The sequence below is a fragment of the Halictus rubicundus genome, chromosome 16, assembly GCF_050948215.1.
Source record: "Halictus rubicundus isolate RS-2024b chromosome 16, iyHalRubi1_principal, whole genome shotgun sequence".
Lineage (NCBI taxonomy): Eukaryota > Metazoa > Arthropoda > Insecta > Hymenoptera > Halictidae > Halictus > Halictus rubicundus.
The window spans coordinates 1,741,381-1,760,976 of record NC_135164.1 but is presented as its reverse complement, the minus strand read 5'-3'; the positions used below and the strand labels follow the sequence as shown (position 1 = coordinate 1,760,976).

At 39.1% G+C, this 19,596-nt stretch overlaps 1 protein-coding gene and 1 long non-coding RNA gene across 4 annotated transcripts; one reads left to right on the top strand and one right to left on the bottom strand.

Moving 5' to 3' along the window:
* Positions 1 to 3,714: 3,714 nt before the first annotated feature.
* LOC143362002 (uncharacterized) lies at positions 3,715 to 13,552 on the top strand. Of its 3 annotated transcripts, none has more exons than XR_013083565.1 (5): positions 3,715 to 3,742; positions 4,127 to 4,229; positions 4,306 to 4,626; positions 12,490 to 12,905; positions 13,073 to 13,552. It is a non-coding gene; the product is annotated as an uncharacterized LOC143362002 (long non-coding RNA). The 3 variants fall into 3 exon arrangements; XR_013083563.1 differs by having other exon boundaries at positions 3,730 to 3,796; XR_013083564.1 differs by lacking the exon at positions 3,715 to 3,742 and adding an exon at positions 3,779 to 3,896.
* LOC143362000 (uncharacterized) lies at positions 4,730 to 5,785 on the bottom strand. Its single transcript, XM_076801770.1, has 2 exons — positions 5,395 to 5,785; positions 4,730 to 5,067 (listed from the first exon to the last, which is right to left on the bottom strand). Exons 1-2 carry the CDS (start codon positions 5,427 to 5,429, stop codon positions 4,785 to 4,787), a joined length of 318 nt encoding a protein of 105 aa, XP_076657885.1. The 5' UTR covers positions 5,430 to 5,785; the 3' UTR covers positions 4,730 to 4,784.
* Positions 13,553 to 19,596: the final 6,044 nt, after the last annotated feature.

The following is a 19,596-nucleotide window of genomic DNA, read 5'->3' as shown; positions in this document are numbered from 1 at the left end:
CAATAAAGTACCATAACAGGCAGTGTCCTCAATTTTTTTTAGATTTTTTGTTGTGGGAAGTCTCTCTCAAAAACAAGAAAAACCGAATTTTTTCGACGTTTCTGCTATTAGGAGGAAAGTTACACTTGTTGATTTTATCGCAAGTATATATTAAGGCATTTTTAACGTTATTACATTGAAACAAGTAAGTGTTTGACCTCAGAAATATGTTTTAAGAGAAAAATAAATTCTATTTCGTGCGATATATACCAGAATGTTCGCAACGTTTACAACATCGCCGGTTGGCCGAGCAGTCAAGGTGTCGGACTACGGAGCGGAAACGCTGGGTTCGAATCCCGTCGAGGGTAAAGTTTTTTTTTCCATACATCATCTTTATATTTTCAATTTTTTATTACATGGTTTATTCATGTGATTTTAACAATATTTTTTAAATGTTTTTAAAAAATATTGAGGTAACATTTTTAACTAACTTTTATTTATATTACTCCGATTTGACTTCGAATTTAATGATATTATTTTCTTGGATTAGGCAATAAATTAATATTTATATTATTGTGTTCGTCCACGATTTCCGCCAGATATAGAAATTGCTTGCGAAAATTGGTAAGATTCCGTGAAAAGAATTTTTAAATCTACTTCTGTCATTTCCGGAAAATCCAGAGTATCTACCGAGGATACTGTTTGAAATGGAGTCGTTTTGCAGTTCCAATTATGTCCAATTTTTGGAAAGGTTTCGTTGTCTACTTGTTTATGTAGAAGCTGGTACTTTTGACCTGGTATACTATACATTGCCTCTACAACCCAATGAATTTTCGTGACTTTTCGGGAATAATTCGACACTTTCGTCGAAAGTTGAGAACGATTACCTTTTAAAGCAGGCATGAGAACTCTGAATCCAAGACCTGTTAAATGAGATGTGACATCTCGAAAACCTCTGTCGACAATACAAAAGTCTCCCCTCTTCATGATGGTTTTCAATCAAGTAACTATAAACGGAAATACATCCTCATGTACGTTACAATAAAGAGGAATGGCTAAGGCTTATTTGTACCTGATACCCCACTTTAAAAATAGTGGTAGTATGTAGCCCTTTTCTTTCAATTGGACAAAAACCAATACTTTGCTGCGTGTTATTTATTCAGAATTCTTCTCATTTCCTCCCTAATTTATGAAGACGCAAGGCTTAGAAACCAGATTAATGAATTTTAATATTAAGAATGTTAGAGAGGACCGTAATGAAGATCATATACAATTAGAGAATCGAGGAAGTGATAGATACTCTAAAACTATATTTACATATATTTTATTCAAAAATGTTTCTTAAATATTTTTAAAACATTAAAAAAATATTTTAAAAATCACATGAATAAACCATGTAATAAAAAATTGGAAATATAAAGATGATGTATGGAAAAAAAACTTTACCCTCGACGGGATTCGAACCCAGTGTTTCCGCTCCGTATTCCGACACCTTGACCGCTCGGCCAACTGGCGATGTTGTAAACGTTGCGAACATTCTGGTATATATCGCACGAAATAGAATTTATTTTTCTCTTAAAACATATTTCTGAGGTCAAACACTTTCTTGTTTCAATGTAATAACGTTAAAAATGCCTTAATATATACTTGCGATAAAATCAACAAGTGTAACTTTCCTCCTAATAGCAGAAACGTCGAAAAAATTCGGTTTTTCTTGTTTTTGAGAGAGACTTCCCACAACAAAAAATCTAAAAAAAATTGAGGACACTGTCTGTTATGGTACTTTATTGGGGCACTAAACAGCTCAATAGCATGTTTTCATATTTTTGAGAAACCTGCATTTTTCCGATTTTTTTGAGGTTTTTCATTTTTTACGACCACAGTTTGCATCCAAAAAATCTGAAAAAATTCTCAAAAATCTGTCTTAGGATCCAAAATATGCCACATTTTTTTCAGAATTTTGGGAAGCATCAGCGTGCGGAAAATGCACGGAAAAGCTCAAAATCTAATTTACCCTGTAACTACCCTCACGAGCAAGATAGGGGGTAGAAATTTGGCTCAGAGGGGTTTTTCTTGGTCAGCTTTCGAATGGTTCATTAATTATTGAAAAACGTCTAAGGGCAGTTTTGACCATCTTATTCGGCTAGGCCCTTTCTCGACGGGCTACCAACCAAGATCTCAATGACCCAAAAGAAGCCATCTGGGGATGATTTAAACATTTCGGATAATCTGGCAGAATAATGTTTCCAACAAAAGTTAATCGATACTCAGTTATCTATAAATCCCAATAGAAAAAAATTTTTTTGATAAAAAATTATGGTCATCTTAATTTTTTAAGTAAATATAAAACTAAGTATTTTTTATTACATATTGTTGTAGCTGATGTTAAGACGAATCTTTTATTTATTGTTAACAAATATAGTAATAATTGGTGTTCAAATTTCAAAATTACAAAAGGTTATTTATATATAACCAAGTTACGTTCAAAGCTTGGCTTTGTAGTTTTTAGTAAGTTATTAAAACATTTGTCTTGTAATGTTCATGAAAATTTTCATAAAAACCATTTAAAAAATATTTATATAATAATTACTGTTCAAAGCAATGTAGTTAATTAATAATAGGAACAAAATGATGTCATCCTATAACAATAACAATACAGTTCTGAACAATGAATTTATTCGCGCATACGTTACATTTATAAAGTACATATTAATATTTGGCTGTTTACAACATTTCGAATTTTGCAGTTAAACATATTCTGTATTGTACGTACAGTTTCATTCATTTGTTATTTATACCCAACATAAAGTTTAACTAATCATAACCGAAATTAGTATTTGAAATCGTTAAAGCGTTTTAGAAAACAATATTCTATTGTATTCGCGAGACTGCAGTGACTATATATATAGTTATTTTTAATAACGCTGTCAGCAGATTCTAGTTCCAGTTGGTAATACAGGATGTGACACGAAAATGGTAATGGGGTTACGTGACCCCAAAAACGTTGGACACGAAAATGCATTGGATGATAGGTCTATCCTTATACCTCGTCTGTGGTCATGCTAAAAGACGACACGGTTCTGTTCCAGGAAAGACGACACGGTTCTGTGCCATGCTAAAGCGGCGATGTCACGAAAGTGGGAACGCCGAAACCCCGGGCGTGAGCACTCTCCTATCCTCTCTGGCTCTACATTTACGGCGAGAATTCATTCTCCAGGAGGTGCTGCCACGCGCGGTCGGTCAAAGAACCACATCCACCAAACGTGGAACATTCACCGTCCAGGAGGTGCTGCCCCCGCGTAGACAGTCAGACAACTACGCGCCTGCACTTACAGGGCCTGCATATACAGGGTCATCCGTTTCTAAACGGCCAAACGTCAACCAGCTATAGAGGACCCCAAATGAAACAACTTTCACCCCTAACACTTTTTTTGATTCGGTCTTGATTTTTAGATAATTGCAAAAATCCGTCATTTTTTGCGTTCACTTAAGATTAAATATATTAGGACTGCAATTATGTATCTTGATGAGTTTTCCTTTATTTGGTTTAAAATAAATAGGGGCATCTTTTTTATTAAGTCAACTTTTTTGTATGACCTTCGGATCTTGGTTTTTTTGTATTTTTAATTCATTAATTTCTTTTAAAGCTATAATATGTATAATTTTTAATTTATGATGCGCGTATGTTAGGTGTTGCGCGTTACGCGATCATGCGCAGTGCAGTTTGCGACACCAGACCGGGAAGGTGTCTCACGACGAAGGTGTTAGTGTTTCGACACGCGCACTGATTCCGTCTTGTTTGATTAGTGATTCCTTTGTTAGTTAATTACTAATTATTAATATTCCCACCATATCATCATTCACGCATGATTCCTCTTCTACCTTTTCATGCGATGATGTGGTTTGGGAATCTGCTGGTACTGTTTCAGAAGTATCATTTCGTGATCGTTTAGCATCTTGCTTTGTGGACAATAATTTAACGCACGCTCAGGGGAATAACATCTTATCTCTTTTACGTACCCATTCGTGTTTTTCTAGTTTGCCGAAAGATATAAGAACGCTCATTAGTATACCATGTAGCAGTGTTGTCATTATTTTAGTACCCTAAACTTTATATAGTACTCACAAATATTTTTAATTATTTCAGATACCTATTTTTCCGAGAATGCTTTACTACCAGGATTACCACCGAAAGTAATTTGGAACAAATGTCAAAACAGTATTATTATGAGTTGATTAATTAATTGAAAGTGAGTATATACATTATTCTAGAATTTAAAAAATTTTTTCTTCGAAATATATATTGATTGTACTGTTATGCCGCAGGAAGGGGTAGATGAAGAGTATCCTCGAATAAACTCCAAACTCTTCCAGCACAACTTAGGTTTATTTGGGAATAGGTCGCCAAGCAAGAATACAAGCGATTTTTGTACACGACGAATAACTTTGTAACAAACGAGTCGACTGACGGGCTACTTGTAGCTTCTTCTCTGTCTCTCTCTGTCCGCGCCCTTTCGCAGGGCCTTATATAAGAGTACAACTATGGAAGTTTGGTGGGGATGGATGACACTAGCCCTTAGAGATAGGGAATGACGTGGAGGTCGGAGTTTTCGCAGGGTTGGACTTTAACATGAAATCTCTGTACCGGTGAGTAATTTTGCCTTAGTCTAGTAAATGAGAAAGCCCGTGAGTTCTGACTCATCTATTTGTCTGACTTATCTATAGAGAATAGATAAGTCCGGTAGTCTCGCATAACATCCCCTTCCTTATTTTAAAAGAATATACCTTGGTAAGGTATGTTCTTTTTACAAGATTGGTTTGAGTACGGTTTTACGCTTTGACGGTTTTACATAAATTGGTATGGGTTCGTCGCTAACTTCCTCGACAGTGAATGCTTGCTCATTTTGAGGTTTTGATGTGAACCTGACAGAATACTGAGGTGACGGTGTCGTTACATTTTCGTTATAAACGTGGGTACCTCCTGTATTGAAACAGTTTACATACTGATTGCAAGGTTTGAAGCATAAACTTATGAGTTTCCAGACTTTTAATTTGCATAATACATATAATAGAGCTAGTAGGATTAAACTAACGGTGATAATTTTAAGTGTGGTCCAGATGGTTTCGGTTCGCGTCGCGCTTCTTACGTGCGTGGCTATGTTATTTGCGTCTCTAGATATTTCGTCCAATGATTTGGAATAAATTTGCAAGTGCTCTGGAGAGATTATAACATCAGAGATTAAAGGTATTTGTGCAAAATCCAGAATGGTGTTGTTTAATTTAGGAATCGTCATGTCGGTTATACCTAAAGATATGTGATGAATTAAAATATCTTCTTCTTCTTTACACGTTTAGAGTAAAGTTGTATCCAGATGGGATTTAGAATTTTGATGATGGATATTTGATATTTCCTACTTTCTGGGAATATATGAATTGCTTGCGCTATACATTGGTCTTGAAATGATGAAGTGAGAACTGGAGTCGTTCTTTCACAAATTCGGATTTTCTCGAAGATTTTACATTTGTGAATATCCATAGACTCGACAGGGCTGTAGTATTTAGTTGTGCTGTCTAGTAGTATATATCGAACAGTTATGCTAACTACATACATTAGTTTGTCCCGAATAAGGGGGATTGGTACTAGTTGATAAAGGTTATATTGTTCTGGTTCAAGAATTGGAATTTTCATTTCAAAGCAAAGTTGTGTATCATGTAAGACAAAAATATTAACTTCGATGACTCGTTGATATAGGAAGGCTGATTCTTTCGTGGCAGGAAATAGCATCCTTTCAGCTCCAAATTTGGATTCAATGCTTTTTAGAATTGTTGGAATGTTCAAATTATGCGCCATTCCAGAAAATTCGTGGACCTTCTTTCGTTCTAGTTTCTTTTGTTTTTGACCGCTGTATTCAGAGAGTGTGTGTCTTTTTCGTTTGTCTCTTGTACGACGCGCGCGTATTTATTTTTCTTTATATGTATCCAATATGTAAAACTAACATTATTCAAAATAAAACTAACAGGTTATGGGCCCAGGAGACCCTGAAGACTCAAAGTCAGGTAGTACATATGAGTAATTAAATGTGCGAATAGTGACCGAAAAAAAAAGTAAGGTTATCCTACGTGCCACGTGTTCGACAAAAAGAATCGAAAATGAATATTGCTAAGGTAGACCAAGTTCAGAAATTAAATTCTGCAAATTACGATACATGGAAAATCCAAATGAAGAGCATACTTCGCTACAATGGATTATGGGGGTACGTAGATGGAAGCGTTACAAAACCTGCAGAGAACTACCAGGCATGGACTATAAACGATGAGAAAGCTCTGGATTCGATTATCCTCAGCGTACAACCTGACCAATACAACTATGTCAAAAGGGCAGAAACCTCTGCAGATGCATGGCAAGTATTGAAAGAAAAATATGAATCTAAAAGCCCAATGAGGCAATGCGTTTTGTTTAAGCAGTTGTACCGTCTAAAGAAAGCTTCAAATCAAAGCATGACACAGTTCATAAATGAATTTATGAACATAGCGGAACAACTAGAGGAATGTGAGCTAAAATTGCCAGAAAATCTATTATCTATTTGGTTGTTGAATTCATTGCCTCATGAATATGAAACTTTGTGTATAGCAATTGAATCAAGAGAGCAAATGCCACCCTTAGAAGAATTAAGAAACAAGATACTCGAAGAGGAGTCAAGACGAGCTGAGAATACAAAGGAACACGAAGGAGGCGCAGAAGAAGCACTACTGTCGAGTAGAGGTAATTCATATAAGAAAGGTACACACAAAAGCACTACACACAATGAACAAGGAAAGAAGTTTGAAGTTAAGTGTTTTACATGTGGTAAAGTAGGACACATTGCTAGAAATTGCAGATCAAAAGCAAAATTAGGAAATAAGAGAATGACACAGGATGCATTTACAGCCACTGCTTTCAGCACTACCACACGAAGAGCAGGAGTTTGGTGCTTGGATAGCGGAGCAAGTACACATATGTGCTACGATGAAAAGAAGTTCCACAATCTGGACAACAATGAGAAAACGAGAATTTATACAGCAGCAGAAGATAGCATTAATTCGCAGGGACAGGGAGAAATAAACATAAATATAAAAACTCCCAAAGAAACAAAAAGTATCAAATTACAGCAAGCAATGTATGTTCCAGAATTTAAAAGCAACTTATTATCTGTGTCGAGTATTACAAGCAATGGATATTCTGTGGTGTTTTATGAAAATCATGCACTCGTGAGACGCAAAGATGGATCAACAGTAATGAAAGCAACGATGGAAGATGGCTTGTATGTGATAAAAGAACAGCAAGTGCAATCGGCTATGATCTCTCAACAGTGCAATAAGAATCTAATGAAATGGCATCAAAGAATGGGCCACTTGAATTTCGAGGATTTAAGAAAACTTAAAAAGAAAGAAATTGTAGATGGACTGAGAGACGAATTGTGTTTGAAAAATGAAAACCCAGTATGTGAAGTATGCATGAAGGCAAAAATTCATCAGCAACCTTTCAGGCAATCAACAAGAAGAGAAAACGACGTCTTAGATTTAATACATACCGATATTTGTGGGCCATTTAAAACCTGTTCGCTAGGGGGAGCGAAATACTTTGCAACCTTTATTGACGACAAAAGTAGATACATTGAGGTAGCAATTTTGAAGAAAAAGTCTGACATCTTCGAAGCATTTAAAGAGTATAAAGCTCGCGTTGAAAAGCAGACAGGGCGTCAAATAAAGAAGATTCGAAGTGACAATGCCAAAGAATACCTATCTCGCAATTTCAATGAGTTTTTAAAACAAGAAGGTATTCAAAGAGAGTTGAGTGTGGAATACACACCGCAACAAAACGGCGTGGCTGAGCGCGCAAATCAGACGCTAGTAGAAATGGCGCGTTGTATGTTGTTGCAATCTAATTTACCATACGAGTTGTGGGCTGAGGCGGTGTGCGCAGCCGCATACATTAGGAATAGATGCCCAACCAAGGCGTTAAACGATGCAACTCCTATTGAAATATGGACCAAAAGGAAGCCATACGTAGGATATTTTAGAACATTCGGAAGCCGAACTATTGCACTCAATAAAAATAACAGAGGAAACAAGTTCGCAGCAAGAGGAGAAGAATACATTTTAGTCGGATATTCTCAGGAAGCAAAAGCTTATAGATTATGGAAAAAGGGAACAAACCAAGTAGTGAAACGAAGAGATGTACGTTTCATAGAAGAAATTCCAGAATCAACGAACTTCGAAAAGGAGAAGCAACCAGAATCTGAACTGGAACATTTGACCTACGATATGATTGAGAATTCGAAAGAGCCCATGTATGAGGACCTGGACAAGGAAGAAGAGCAGCATGAAATGATAAATGAAGACAACTATAAAGATGATCCTGAAGATTCTCAAGAAGAAGAGGAAGAAACAGCAAGAGAAGAACAGGAAATTAATCAAATGTTGGAACCTACCCCACGAAACAGAGGTTGCGGACGACCGAAATTGGAAAGAACCGGACGGCGTGGTAGACCGCGAAAATTGTATCATAGCGCTAATGTTGCAAAATGTCACGAATGCAAAGTACCGAAAACGGTTGAGGAGGCGATGCGCTCGTCAGAAAAATCATTCTGACTAGAAGCTATGGAGTCTGAGTTCAACACTCTAAAGGGCAACAATACCTGGAGTTTGGTAAGTAGACCGTCGAATAAAAAGGTTATAAAGAATAAATGGGTTTACAGGATAAAGCGAAACCAGGATGGAAGTATTCAAAAATTTAAAGCCAGGTTAGTTGCACGCGGAGACCAACAAATACCAGGACAGGATTATGACGAGACGTTTGCGCCTGTAGCAAGATTTGAGATGTTGAGAGCACTTTTGGCTATAAGTGTTGAAAATGAAATGTTTGTCCATCATATGGATGTCGTTTCGGCCTATACGCAGGCTGAGTTGTCCGATGAGATATACATGGAACAGCCAATATTATTTGTAAGGAAAGGACAAGAAGATAAAGTATGTAAGTTACAGAAATCATTGTATGGATTAAAACAGGCAGGTCGCGAATGGTATAGTAAATTAAATAAGTATATGATAAGTATTAACTTTATTAAGTCCGAAATAAATCCGTGTGTATACGTTGATAACTCAAATGGAAGTGATGTTATAATAATAATCTACGTAGACGACTTGCTAATAGCCTCTGCTGATTTTAAGAAGTTAAAAGTTGTAAAAGACTTACTAAAGAAGCAATTCGCCATGAATGATTTAGGGCCAGTATCAAATATCTTAGGCATTCGCGTTGAAAGACAAGGTCAAAAGGGTAAGATAAAGTTAAATCAAAGTTTGTATATAGAAGATTTACTTGAGCGATTTAATATGAAAAATTGTAAAACTGCGAATACACCTCTAGAAGCTAATGTGAACCAACAGGTAAAAGATTTGAAACCACCAACAGATTCGGAAATCGACGAAATGAAAGAAAAACCATATCGGCAATTAGTGGGAAGCTTATTGTATTTAGCAAATACAACTAGACCAGATATAATGTTTGCGGTAAATTTTCTATGTCGTTTTTGCGAAAACTCAAGAATTATACACTGGAAAATGGCAAAGCACGTATTAAGATATCTGCGAGGGACATGTGATTATAGTATTAAGTACGAAAAGACAAATAAGTTATTACAAGCGTATGTAGATTCTGATTGGGGTGGAAATCTTGAGGATAGACATTCGAGTTCCGGATTTGTGACGTTTTTGGGTGGAGCACCGATAAGCTGGGCGACGAAAAAGCAAAAATGTGTCGCGCTTTCCACCATGGAATCGGAATACATAGCCCTCTCGGAAGTAACGAAAGAGATTGTATACTTGCGAGAGTTATTGAAGCATATGAAGCAGTCCAAATTTGTTTCCAAAGAGACACAAGTATATTGCGACAATCAAAGTGCAATCGCGTTGTGTACGAATAATATATATCATGCTAGAAGTAAACACATCGACATACGATTTCATTTTTCTAGAGAGGCCCAGGAACAAGGGCATATTAAGGTTGAATATAAACCTACGAATGACATGGCAGCTGATATACTGACGAAATCACTGCCAAAACTGAAACATGTAAAATGCGTTGAATTGTTGAAACTATGTAATTGAGAGCTTAAAGCTTATTTGTAAGACATGTACCTTGCGAATAGAATTATTCTGCGTCGGCCCACGAATTAGGGGGAGTGTTGGAATGTTCAAATTATGCGCCATTCCAGAAAATTCGTGGACCTTCTTTCGTTCTAGTTTCTTTTGTTTTTGACCGCTGTATTCAGAGAGTGTGTGTCTTTTTCGTTTGTCTCTTGTACGACGCGCGCGTATTTATTTTTCTTTATATGTATCCAATATGTAAAACTAACATTATTCAAAATAAAACTAACAAGAATTGTTACTAAGTCTACTGAATTTAGCAATGTGGGGTCCAATTTTCCTTGGATTCCATTGTTGATTAAACTTCTGAGTTTGTGCGTTAATTCCCCGTATTCAGTTACAAGTTCAGATAATAAAGTTGCTGTACTGAGTTGAATTTGTCGCTGTTCTATCTTATCTATAACCTGATAGATTGCTTCAGTGGTTACATTTATGAATGATTGAATTCTATCACGATAATTGGAAAAGTCTTTAACAATGCCTTTTACAATGGTTGTTTCTTTATCTAGGTGTAAGGCTAAACTTTTACTATCTGTATAAAGTTTATCAAGTTCCGAATCGTAATATTCGGCGTCCTTTTGACTAAGGGTTCCGAATAATACATTGGCTAAATCTCCAATGGGATTCAACCAACCACGTTTTACATGTTTACTTCTATTAGGTAAAGTTATGCCTATACTGTATAACATACGCCATTTTTCATTAATATCGCGGTTAAAACGTTCGTGTAGGAGACGATAAGTTTGATTAATTACCGGATTTCTACTAAGTGCATCAGCGTTAGAATTCAAACATCCCTTTTTGTATTGAATCTCGTAATCATACTCTTCTAAAATGATCCTCCATCGCGTCTGCATGGCAGTTGGGTCTTTCATGTTATTTAGCCATTTCAGTGGCTGATGATCAGTAATTATAACGAACTTTCGACCACATGAGTAGGGGCGGAAGTGCTTTACACTCCAAACCATGGCAAGCATTTCGCGATCCGTGGTTGAATATTTTTGCTCAGCTTCGTTTAGGGTCCGACTTGCAAAGTTGATTGGTTTTTCTTTTCCGCTCTCATCTTTTTGTGCCAGTACCGCTCCTAAAGCTTCACCGGATGCATCAGTAGATAAAATGAATTGTCTTTTAAAATCTGGGTACATGAGTACACGATCTCCGCAAAGTTCTGTCTTCAGATGTTGAAAAGATTCCTCTTGTTGTTGCTTCCACTCGAAGTTCCTGTCCTTTCTCAGAAGCGTATTCATTGGTTTAGCTAACTGCGAGAAATTTGGGATAAATCTCCGGTAATATCCTGCCAATCCTTGGAACTGCTTGACACATATAGGGGCTTCATCTGTGACAGGTATGCTATGCTCGGTCAGTTTTGTCATAGGCAGTGCGTCGCCTGGCAAAGCAAAGATGTCCTCAAACTCTCGCGATACCTTCCTGACTAATTCAATAGCTTTCGGATCTGTCAAATGGGCTACCCGTGTATTTTCGTCTAATAATTTTAAACGTTTTTCTCGACCCTCAATCGAGTCCTTACTAAAATGTAGGATCCTATGCAAAGTACCTGTTAGTTCTATCGTCCTATGCTTGGTATCTATCTCGGCTTCCTCCCCCTCAAGGAACGGCATGCCGAGTAACCCGTCTTCTTCTATAGGAAAACTATCTGGTACTATTGCTAAAATATGTTCACGATTTCCTACTGTAAGTTTAGCTTCTCTGGTTGAGACGACTTCTCTATCATCAATTCCATAAAAACGATTGATTCGCGCTCGTGTAGGTAAAACAACTGCTGCTGCTGCTTTTATTAAATTTATTCTCGCTCCTGTGTCTAGGAGGAATACTCGACTTGACCTGCTTTGTCCCATTCGGAGAGCGATTGTAAGGTTTCCTCGATTTGTAATTCCTCGGTCAGATCCCGTGGGTTTGTTGACTGTATAAACCTGTCTTGATTCTTTCGTTCTCGTGAGCAAAACGCGTTGTTCGTCCGTTGACCGAAAGGAGCTGTCACTTTCATCATCTCTGATTCTAACGTTTACAGGTTCTAGTGGTACTGAAGTTTCCCCATGTCGTAGTTCGTCGATTTCTTTCCGTTGCTCTTCGCAGAGAGTCATTAATTTAAGACATTTTCTCAGTAGTTCAGCCATTTGTTGTTCAAGGCTGCTTCTAACAGGGCTCGCGGGTCGACTCATTTTCTCGAGAGTTTTATGAATAAAACTATGTAACGACTCGCTGCTATCACTTTCGGTGTGAATTTCTGATTTCGGGTTCCAATATGTGTGAAAAGGCATTCACTTACCCGAATAGAATTTTCATAATCGTCTTATATCCTTCCAGATTTCGTCTTGTCGCCTTGTTGACCTCGGTCTTCTTGCTGAATTGCGGCCTATCCCACCGCTGCCACCAAAAATTGGTCCTCTGTTATGCCGCAGGAAGGGGTAGATGAAGAGTATCCTCGAATAAACTCCAAACTCTTCCAGCACAACTTAGGTTTATTTGGGAATAGGTCGCCAAGCAAGAATACAAGCGATTTTTGTACACGACGAATAACTTTGTAACAAACGAGTCGACTGACGGGCTACTTGTAGCTTCTTCTCTGTCTCTCTCTGTCCGCGCCCTTTCGCAGGGCCTTATATAAGAGTACAACTATGGAAGTTTGGTGGGGATGGATGACACTAGCCCTTAGAGATAGGGAATGACGTGGAGGTCGGAGTTTTCGCAGGGTTGGACTTTAACATGAAATCTCTGTACCGGTGAGTAATTTTGCCTTAGTCTAGTAAATGAGAAAGCCCGTGAGTTCTGACTCATCTATTTGTCTGACTTATCTATAGAGAATAGATAAGTCCGGTAGTCTCGCATAACAGTACAATGAGAACAGAACATATATCACGTCCTAATGTAAGGCCCTTTTTGTTTGTAGGAAAGAGAAACTTCAAGAGTGGTGTACTGTCCGTGCTGCCCGTGCCTAATGACCTCTATTATACAGGGTGGCCCACATAACACTGAACAGCTCAATATCTCGAGAACTATGCCATCGATTTTAAAGTTCTTAGTCTTAAATTGCATGGAACTGAAGGGCCTTTCTGACTACATAAACGTGAAGTGGCCTCCCTTCCCTTTTAACGGCGGAGGGGAGGTACCTCTATAATTTTAAATGGAACCCCCTATAAAATGTTACATATTTAGATTCTACCGGAAAAAACAAGTCAATTTTGTCTGAAACATTTTTTTGTCAGATACTTCCATGATGAGATATAACAGTTTGAAGTTTCGAGTTGTAGGTACTTGAAGCGCTCGGAAATAGCGTTATGGAATTATACGCGCTTGAGTCCTTTGTTTATTCATGAAGCAAATGAACCGCTTGCTTGCTTACCGCCGCTTTGCTTGTCTTTTTTTTAATATAAAAATCGAAAATTTATAAAATGGATTTTTTGCCGCCTTGGCACCACTGTGCGCCGGGGGAGGGTACCTAAACAAACCGAGTCTATCGTAGGTACGCCTATCCCCATCTCAGCCGCAGCTGGTGGCCCAATGTTTTGACGCCGAAGGCCGTCACGCTACACAGTATGTGTGACCGCTGTAGCCAATATTTCGAATTCAGCCGAAAATGCGTGTGAAACGAGGCCTGCCTCTTCCACTCTGAACCAATCGGCCGCGCATTCGTATCTAGATTAGTCACCGCAGTCCTATGCCGTGGAACCTTCTTCTAAGCTTCGCATCAATACAATGTCACCACTTCGAACCCATACGAAATGGCGTCTTGTCACCCCCCACAATCGTGTAGTAATGGGCGGTAACAGTTTAATATCTTAGCCCTCTCCTATAACCCACAGCTCACGTCCAATATCATGGACTTAATCACATGGGAATTTCTTAGTAAAAATAGTATCTATTGTTATGTTTCCCGACTAGGAGGTGCGATATTATGATTTACTACGAGATGGAGTCCCTTCCAGCACGTGTTGGCCGTGTGTTTTCCTTCGTGTATTCGTTGGACGGTGAACATTAAGTAATTAAAACTTGCCGCAGAAACTAATTTTTACGCTAGCCTCATCTTTACAGTTGACCCCAACATCTGACTTTGCCCGTCGTAAAATTGATGGGCTTGAGCTAACGGGCGAACGGTTCAACACCTTTTACCTGCATTATTGCTGCCCGTCCCAAAACTTGCCGAGTGTAAAAAGCTACCAAAATGGTTCTCTAACAATTGCCTTAGCAACACAAAACGCTTTACACATTACTCCCTTTTGTATATTTATATAAATAGCATATTTACATATTTTTTCCTGGTACAAAATGGTTATCTAACAATTGTCTTAGCAACACAAAACGCTTTTAAAAAAGCTACCAGAATAATTAATAATACGGTACTCCCTTTCGGAGCTATCGGTTCGAGCTACCATATGTTGGGTTTGAGGGGAACTTCTGTCGTATTTTAAATAGGCAGGTAATTTTGTTTGTGAATCAAAAACACATGTTGCTATTGAGTTATTGGGAAACAAGATGGCAACAAGTCCTTACAAATAATGGAAATTATATCATTGAATAATATTAAACACGTAGTTTTATAAATTGATTCAAATGTTTTCTTTAAAATACGGCAATACTTTCCCTCCAATCTAATATATTTTTATAACAGTTTCAAGTACCCAATATTTGCAATTTTTGATGCTCTGCGAATTAAAAAACGGAATTTCAAACAGGAAGAATCGTAGAGTACGACCATATTTTAAAAAATTTTTTTCACTTTATAACCGGTGGGAGAATTTCCAGAACAAAGATGTTTCTAATATATTTTCATTAAGAAATTACATTTGCGTATAACATGATAAATTATTTAAAAAGAATTTTATATGTATAATTTACGTATGATAAAATACATATAAGGATGTGCGATTCATGTGCAATTGCAGCAGTTCATGTACAATTAACAATTGCATCATTTCTTTAAATAGAAATGCATATTTTTTTTTGCACAGATCGTTTCTTCCTTTCATTCTACGTAAAAAATGATTAGGGTACCATGGCAAAAAAATTATTAGATCTCGAGATATTTTCAAAAAATGTCATAGATTTTCTTGTATTTAGTGAAATACAGCTACACTTTTTCAAAATCTTAGTTTTCGTACTCGAGTTACGATACGTGAATTGCTACTGAAGTATGAAATGGTTACTCGTACAAACCGGTTTCTGTCATGATAACAATGTCGAAAGGGTGTTTACCTTTACAACATAGTTATGAAGTGTTTGAGTATCTTCTTCAATAAAGAAATTTTTTGAAAATATCTCGAGATCTAATAATTTTTTTGCCTGGTACCCTAATCATTTTTTACGTAGAATGAAAGGAAGAATCGATCTGTGCAAAAAAAAATATGGATTTCTATTTAAAGAAATGTTTATCTTTCTCCTTTATCATTTTTTCGTAAATGCAATAATAACGGAGTTATGACTTGAAACAATTGCGTGGACCACCCTGTATAAGGATGTGCGATGCTGTTTCACTAAGTGCCAGGAACGTTTCCTATTTCCTTGGTGACGTAAAGGAGAGATACGGATAGATTACCTAAGGAGCTGTGGAGCCCCTAAAAACATTTTTTTTTGTGCCACGCACAGCAGGGAACTGTCAACGCGCTCTCGAAAGGCCATCTGGAAAGGGTCGAGAGGCCAGAGAAGAAATTCGGTTCCAAAGTCTGACACGGTTGCCGCTAGTAAACGCTAGGATCAAAACCAGGGTTGTAATTTTGAGCCGGCCGGCCGGGCCTGCGAGATATGCATTGACCTTTAGGGTCTATTCATACTTGCCGGAGGCGAACGTTAGTATGGATACTACCACGATTTTCTAATCCATACGCACCGGAACCATGAAAAGCAACCTGAGAAGGCGCTCGAGATGCTCGCAACAAAAGCTAGGACCCGCACACAGCGGGGGTTCGCTACCTAACTCCCGAACAGTTTACTCCCCTCTACACCCCGGGGATGCCGATGCATCCGCTGAGAGCTGGGCAAGCCGTTGGGCATCCGTTTTCGGCCGCCTGACACAGGTCGCCTGGAACCGGCGGCCGCCACCTGGCACAGGCCGCGTGGCATCGGCCGCCGGTGCCACGACAGCATCCGCACACAATCCATGTTCGAAGTAGAGAAAAGAATATTGTTCATCTGAGTTGTAATGTTTAGAAGTAATGGTTCAAACTATAATCTAATTTAACGATGGAACGATGAAAATCAGATTCACAAATCAATTTTAGCATAGTTAAATTATATCTTATATCTTATAAGTGATTATAAGTCAAAACTCCGGAGAACAAGTTTAAAATGATTAGAATTCATTGGTTGCAAGGTGTGTTCGAAAGCTGGTGGAAATAGTGGAAAATTGGAAAAGTGGAAATATACGTATAACATTTGGTTCGCAAGCATCTACGGTTGTAAATCTTAGTACGCTAACGGTGTACAAGGTTCAGCATGTGCTGCATTCGGCTGGCTTAAAAATTGCGAAAGTGGTGGGTACAATCGAAAGGATTTTTGATTTATGACGTCCATGGTCGGTAGGTCGTCGATAGGGATTTTTATACCTGGCCTTGGTCGCGTGCTTGTCGCGTCGTACGTAAGGTCTTACGTCGCAACCAAAAAAAAAAAACCATTTTAATGTCGCCATTCTTTCAGTGCCACCATTTTTGGGGAGTCTATCGTTAGGTCTGCCTATGCTCATCTCCGCCGCGCCCGCAGACCCAGTATCTTGGCTTCGACGTCACACGCTACATAGTATATGTGACCTCTGTAGTGAATATCTCGACTGTAGCCGAAAGTACGTGTGAAACGAGGCCTGTCCCTTGCACTCTGATCCAATCGGCCGCGCATTCGTACCAATGCTTTGTCCAACGAGACCGAGGCAGTGAAGCACCCAGCGTGCGTCCTTTGCTAATTGTCTTGTAAGGGTAACTTCAACTCTGTCGCACTCGAGCGCCTATGTTTACGTCTACTGTCTCGTCTCATTGGACAAGATATAGTTACGCCATCGCATTCCTGCCTGGGAACCTTGCATCTAATCATCTTTAGGTCATTATGGACAAGAATTCAGAAGTTTTCCATATACATTTTTTCGTGTCGTAAGACAAAACGATGGAATTTATGTGGAATTAATTCTTCTTATTCTACAAATTATCATGTGATTGAGTCCTGAGGATTTCTTCCACATTCACTTGGACCACAACATATTTCAATGTCATCAAAATTCGAGACATAGTCCCCCAAAAATGATCGAATTCACAAGGCATGATCCCCTTCCTAACGTGGATACTTCCTTAAAAAAACAACTATTCTCGTTCTTACAATATATGTATAATTTACGTTAATATATAAGGATGTGTGATGCTGTTTCACGAAGAGGCAGGAACGGTTCCTATTTCCATAATGTTGTAGAGGAGGGATACCGATAGTTTACCTAAGGAGCTATAGAGCCCCGAGAAACCTTTTTTTTTGTACCACGCACAGCAGGGAACTGTCAACGCGGTCTCGAAAGGCCATCTGGTAATGATCAGCCGCTTGCTCAGCCGCCGGGCAACGGCGGCCGGTGGGATTGCTTCAACGCCGGGACAACGGCGCCCGTTTTTCGACAGATAATCGGCAACACGGCATTTGGACCTATAGTCCGTACGTAAAACCCTCCGGTCCCGGCAAGTATGAATAGACCCTTAGGCGTCAACCACGAAACCTCTCACGATCGTCTTTTGTCAATCCCGCCAGATCGCATCAACGGACCAATCAACGGGTGATCCTCTACCATTGACCGTGTGATTCGTGGAGGGCCAACGCACACAGAGCCATTCTTACCGCAGGCCCTGCAGGCGATCCCCACGCATACGTCGCACACAAGCATACTCCTACTACTTTTGCCCAACTCTGCGACCGAACAACGGGAAAACGTTTCGCATCGAGCTTGGGAATTTTTATTTTTGAAATTATTATATACTTGTATTTTGCCTCCCCTAAGGGTTACAATTCCTTTTCCCTTACACCACCTCCTTCTATCGCCGTCTTTCCATCTTCGCTTACTCTAACTTAGACCTTATCTATCTTAATCTAACTTAACCTAACTTATACTTATACTTAGCTTAAACTAAACTTATATACTATATAGCGAGAAAAGGGAGAGTTTATTTACAATAGACCTTATATTTATGACTTAACCTAGCTTATACATAACTTAACTATGCTTATGAACTATGTAGAGAGACAGAGAGAGAATTGTATATACAAACGACCTTATATTGCTAGTCTTACATTTACCCCCCTACCCTTTGGACCACCCCTTCCATTCGCTCATCTCCCACTCCTCTCTTTTCCTTTCTCCCCTCTCTCCACTCTTCCGCCCTTCTCATCCATTCCTCACCTCCTCCCTCATCTTCCAACACCTCCCACATTCTCTTCTGCCACCCTTTTTCCTCATCCATTCTCATGCATACTTCCCACACATGCTCCCACGTCTCATTCTCTCATCCGCACACTCTGCGCGCTTTCTGCTCCTCATTCATCCAATACCACTCTCCCCTCATCACGCATCCTAACCTAAATCTCGCCACTCTTTTCCATCTACTTTCCCCCCATCCTTTCTTAAGGTACCCCGCAGGCCCTCCCCTTTCACCATCCCATACCACTTGTTTGACTTTGACCCCTCTATCTTACTCCTCCTTTCCTTTGTTTGTCTTTCCTTTTCCTTTTTAATTATTTCCTCGCTCATTCTCTCCCTTCTTTCCTCAATCATTTCATTTATTATCTCACCCGACCATCCCCTCTCCTTAAAGAACTCCCACCTCTCCTTTTCCCACCCATCTCTTACCCCTCCCACCCTATCCCTTCTTCTTATTTCTTCCCAACATAATCGTGCCAGCTTTCCCCCTTTCCCTTCCGCTAATTTTTTCTCGTATCCCCACGCCCTCAGTCCTGCCTTTCCCCTCAATAATTCCCTTTGCATTTCCTCCCTCACCATGTATCCCGGCGTTGTCCTTTCCACTCCCAGGACCCACCTTAGATATCTCTCCTGCAGCTTTTCCATGCCTTCCCTCTCTTTCCATCCCCAAATTTCCACCCCATAACTTATTACCGACCATACCAATTTGTCAAAAAGCCATACTCTCCTATTGTACGCTCGGCGAGAGTTGGCACAGAATTTCGTCAGTGGGGTGCAGGGGGAACGGCGAGTCCCCACTCTTGACGCAAAGCTGCGGATCCCACTCTTACGCTTTACTCCCGGCGAGGACGGTCGACATAGGCGTAAATAAGTAGGATCCGCGTAAACTATGGGGGGGGGCACATGATATTCTCTGATTCTCACTAACCGTGAAGACTGGAGTCTTAAATTTAATTAAAAAAGTCATAAATTTCAAGCGTGGGTTGATGGATCCCTGCTGTGCGTGCAAGGAAAATAGGTTTCCATGGACCTGTTTTCCG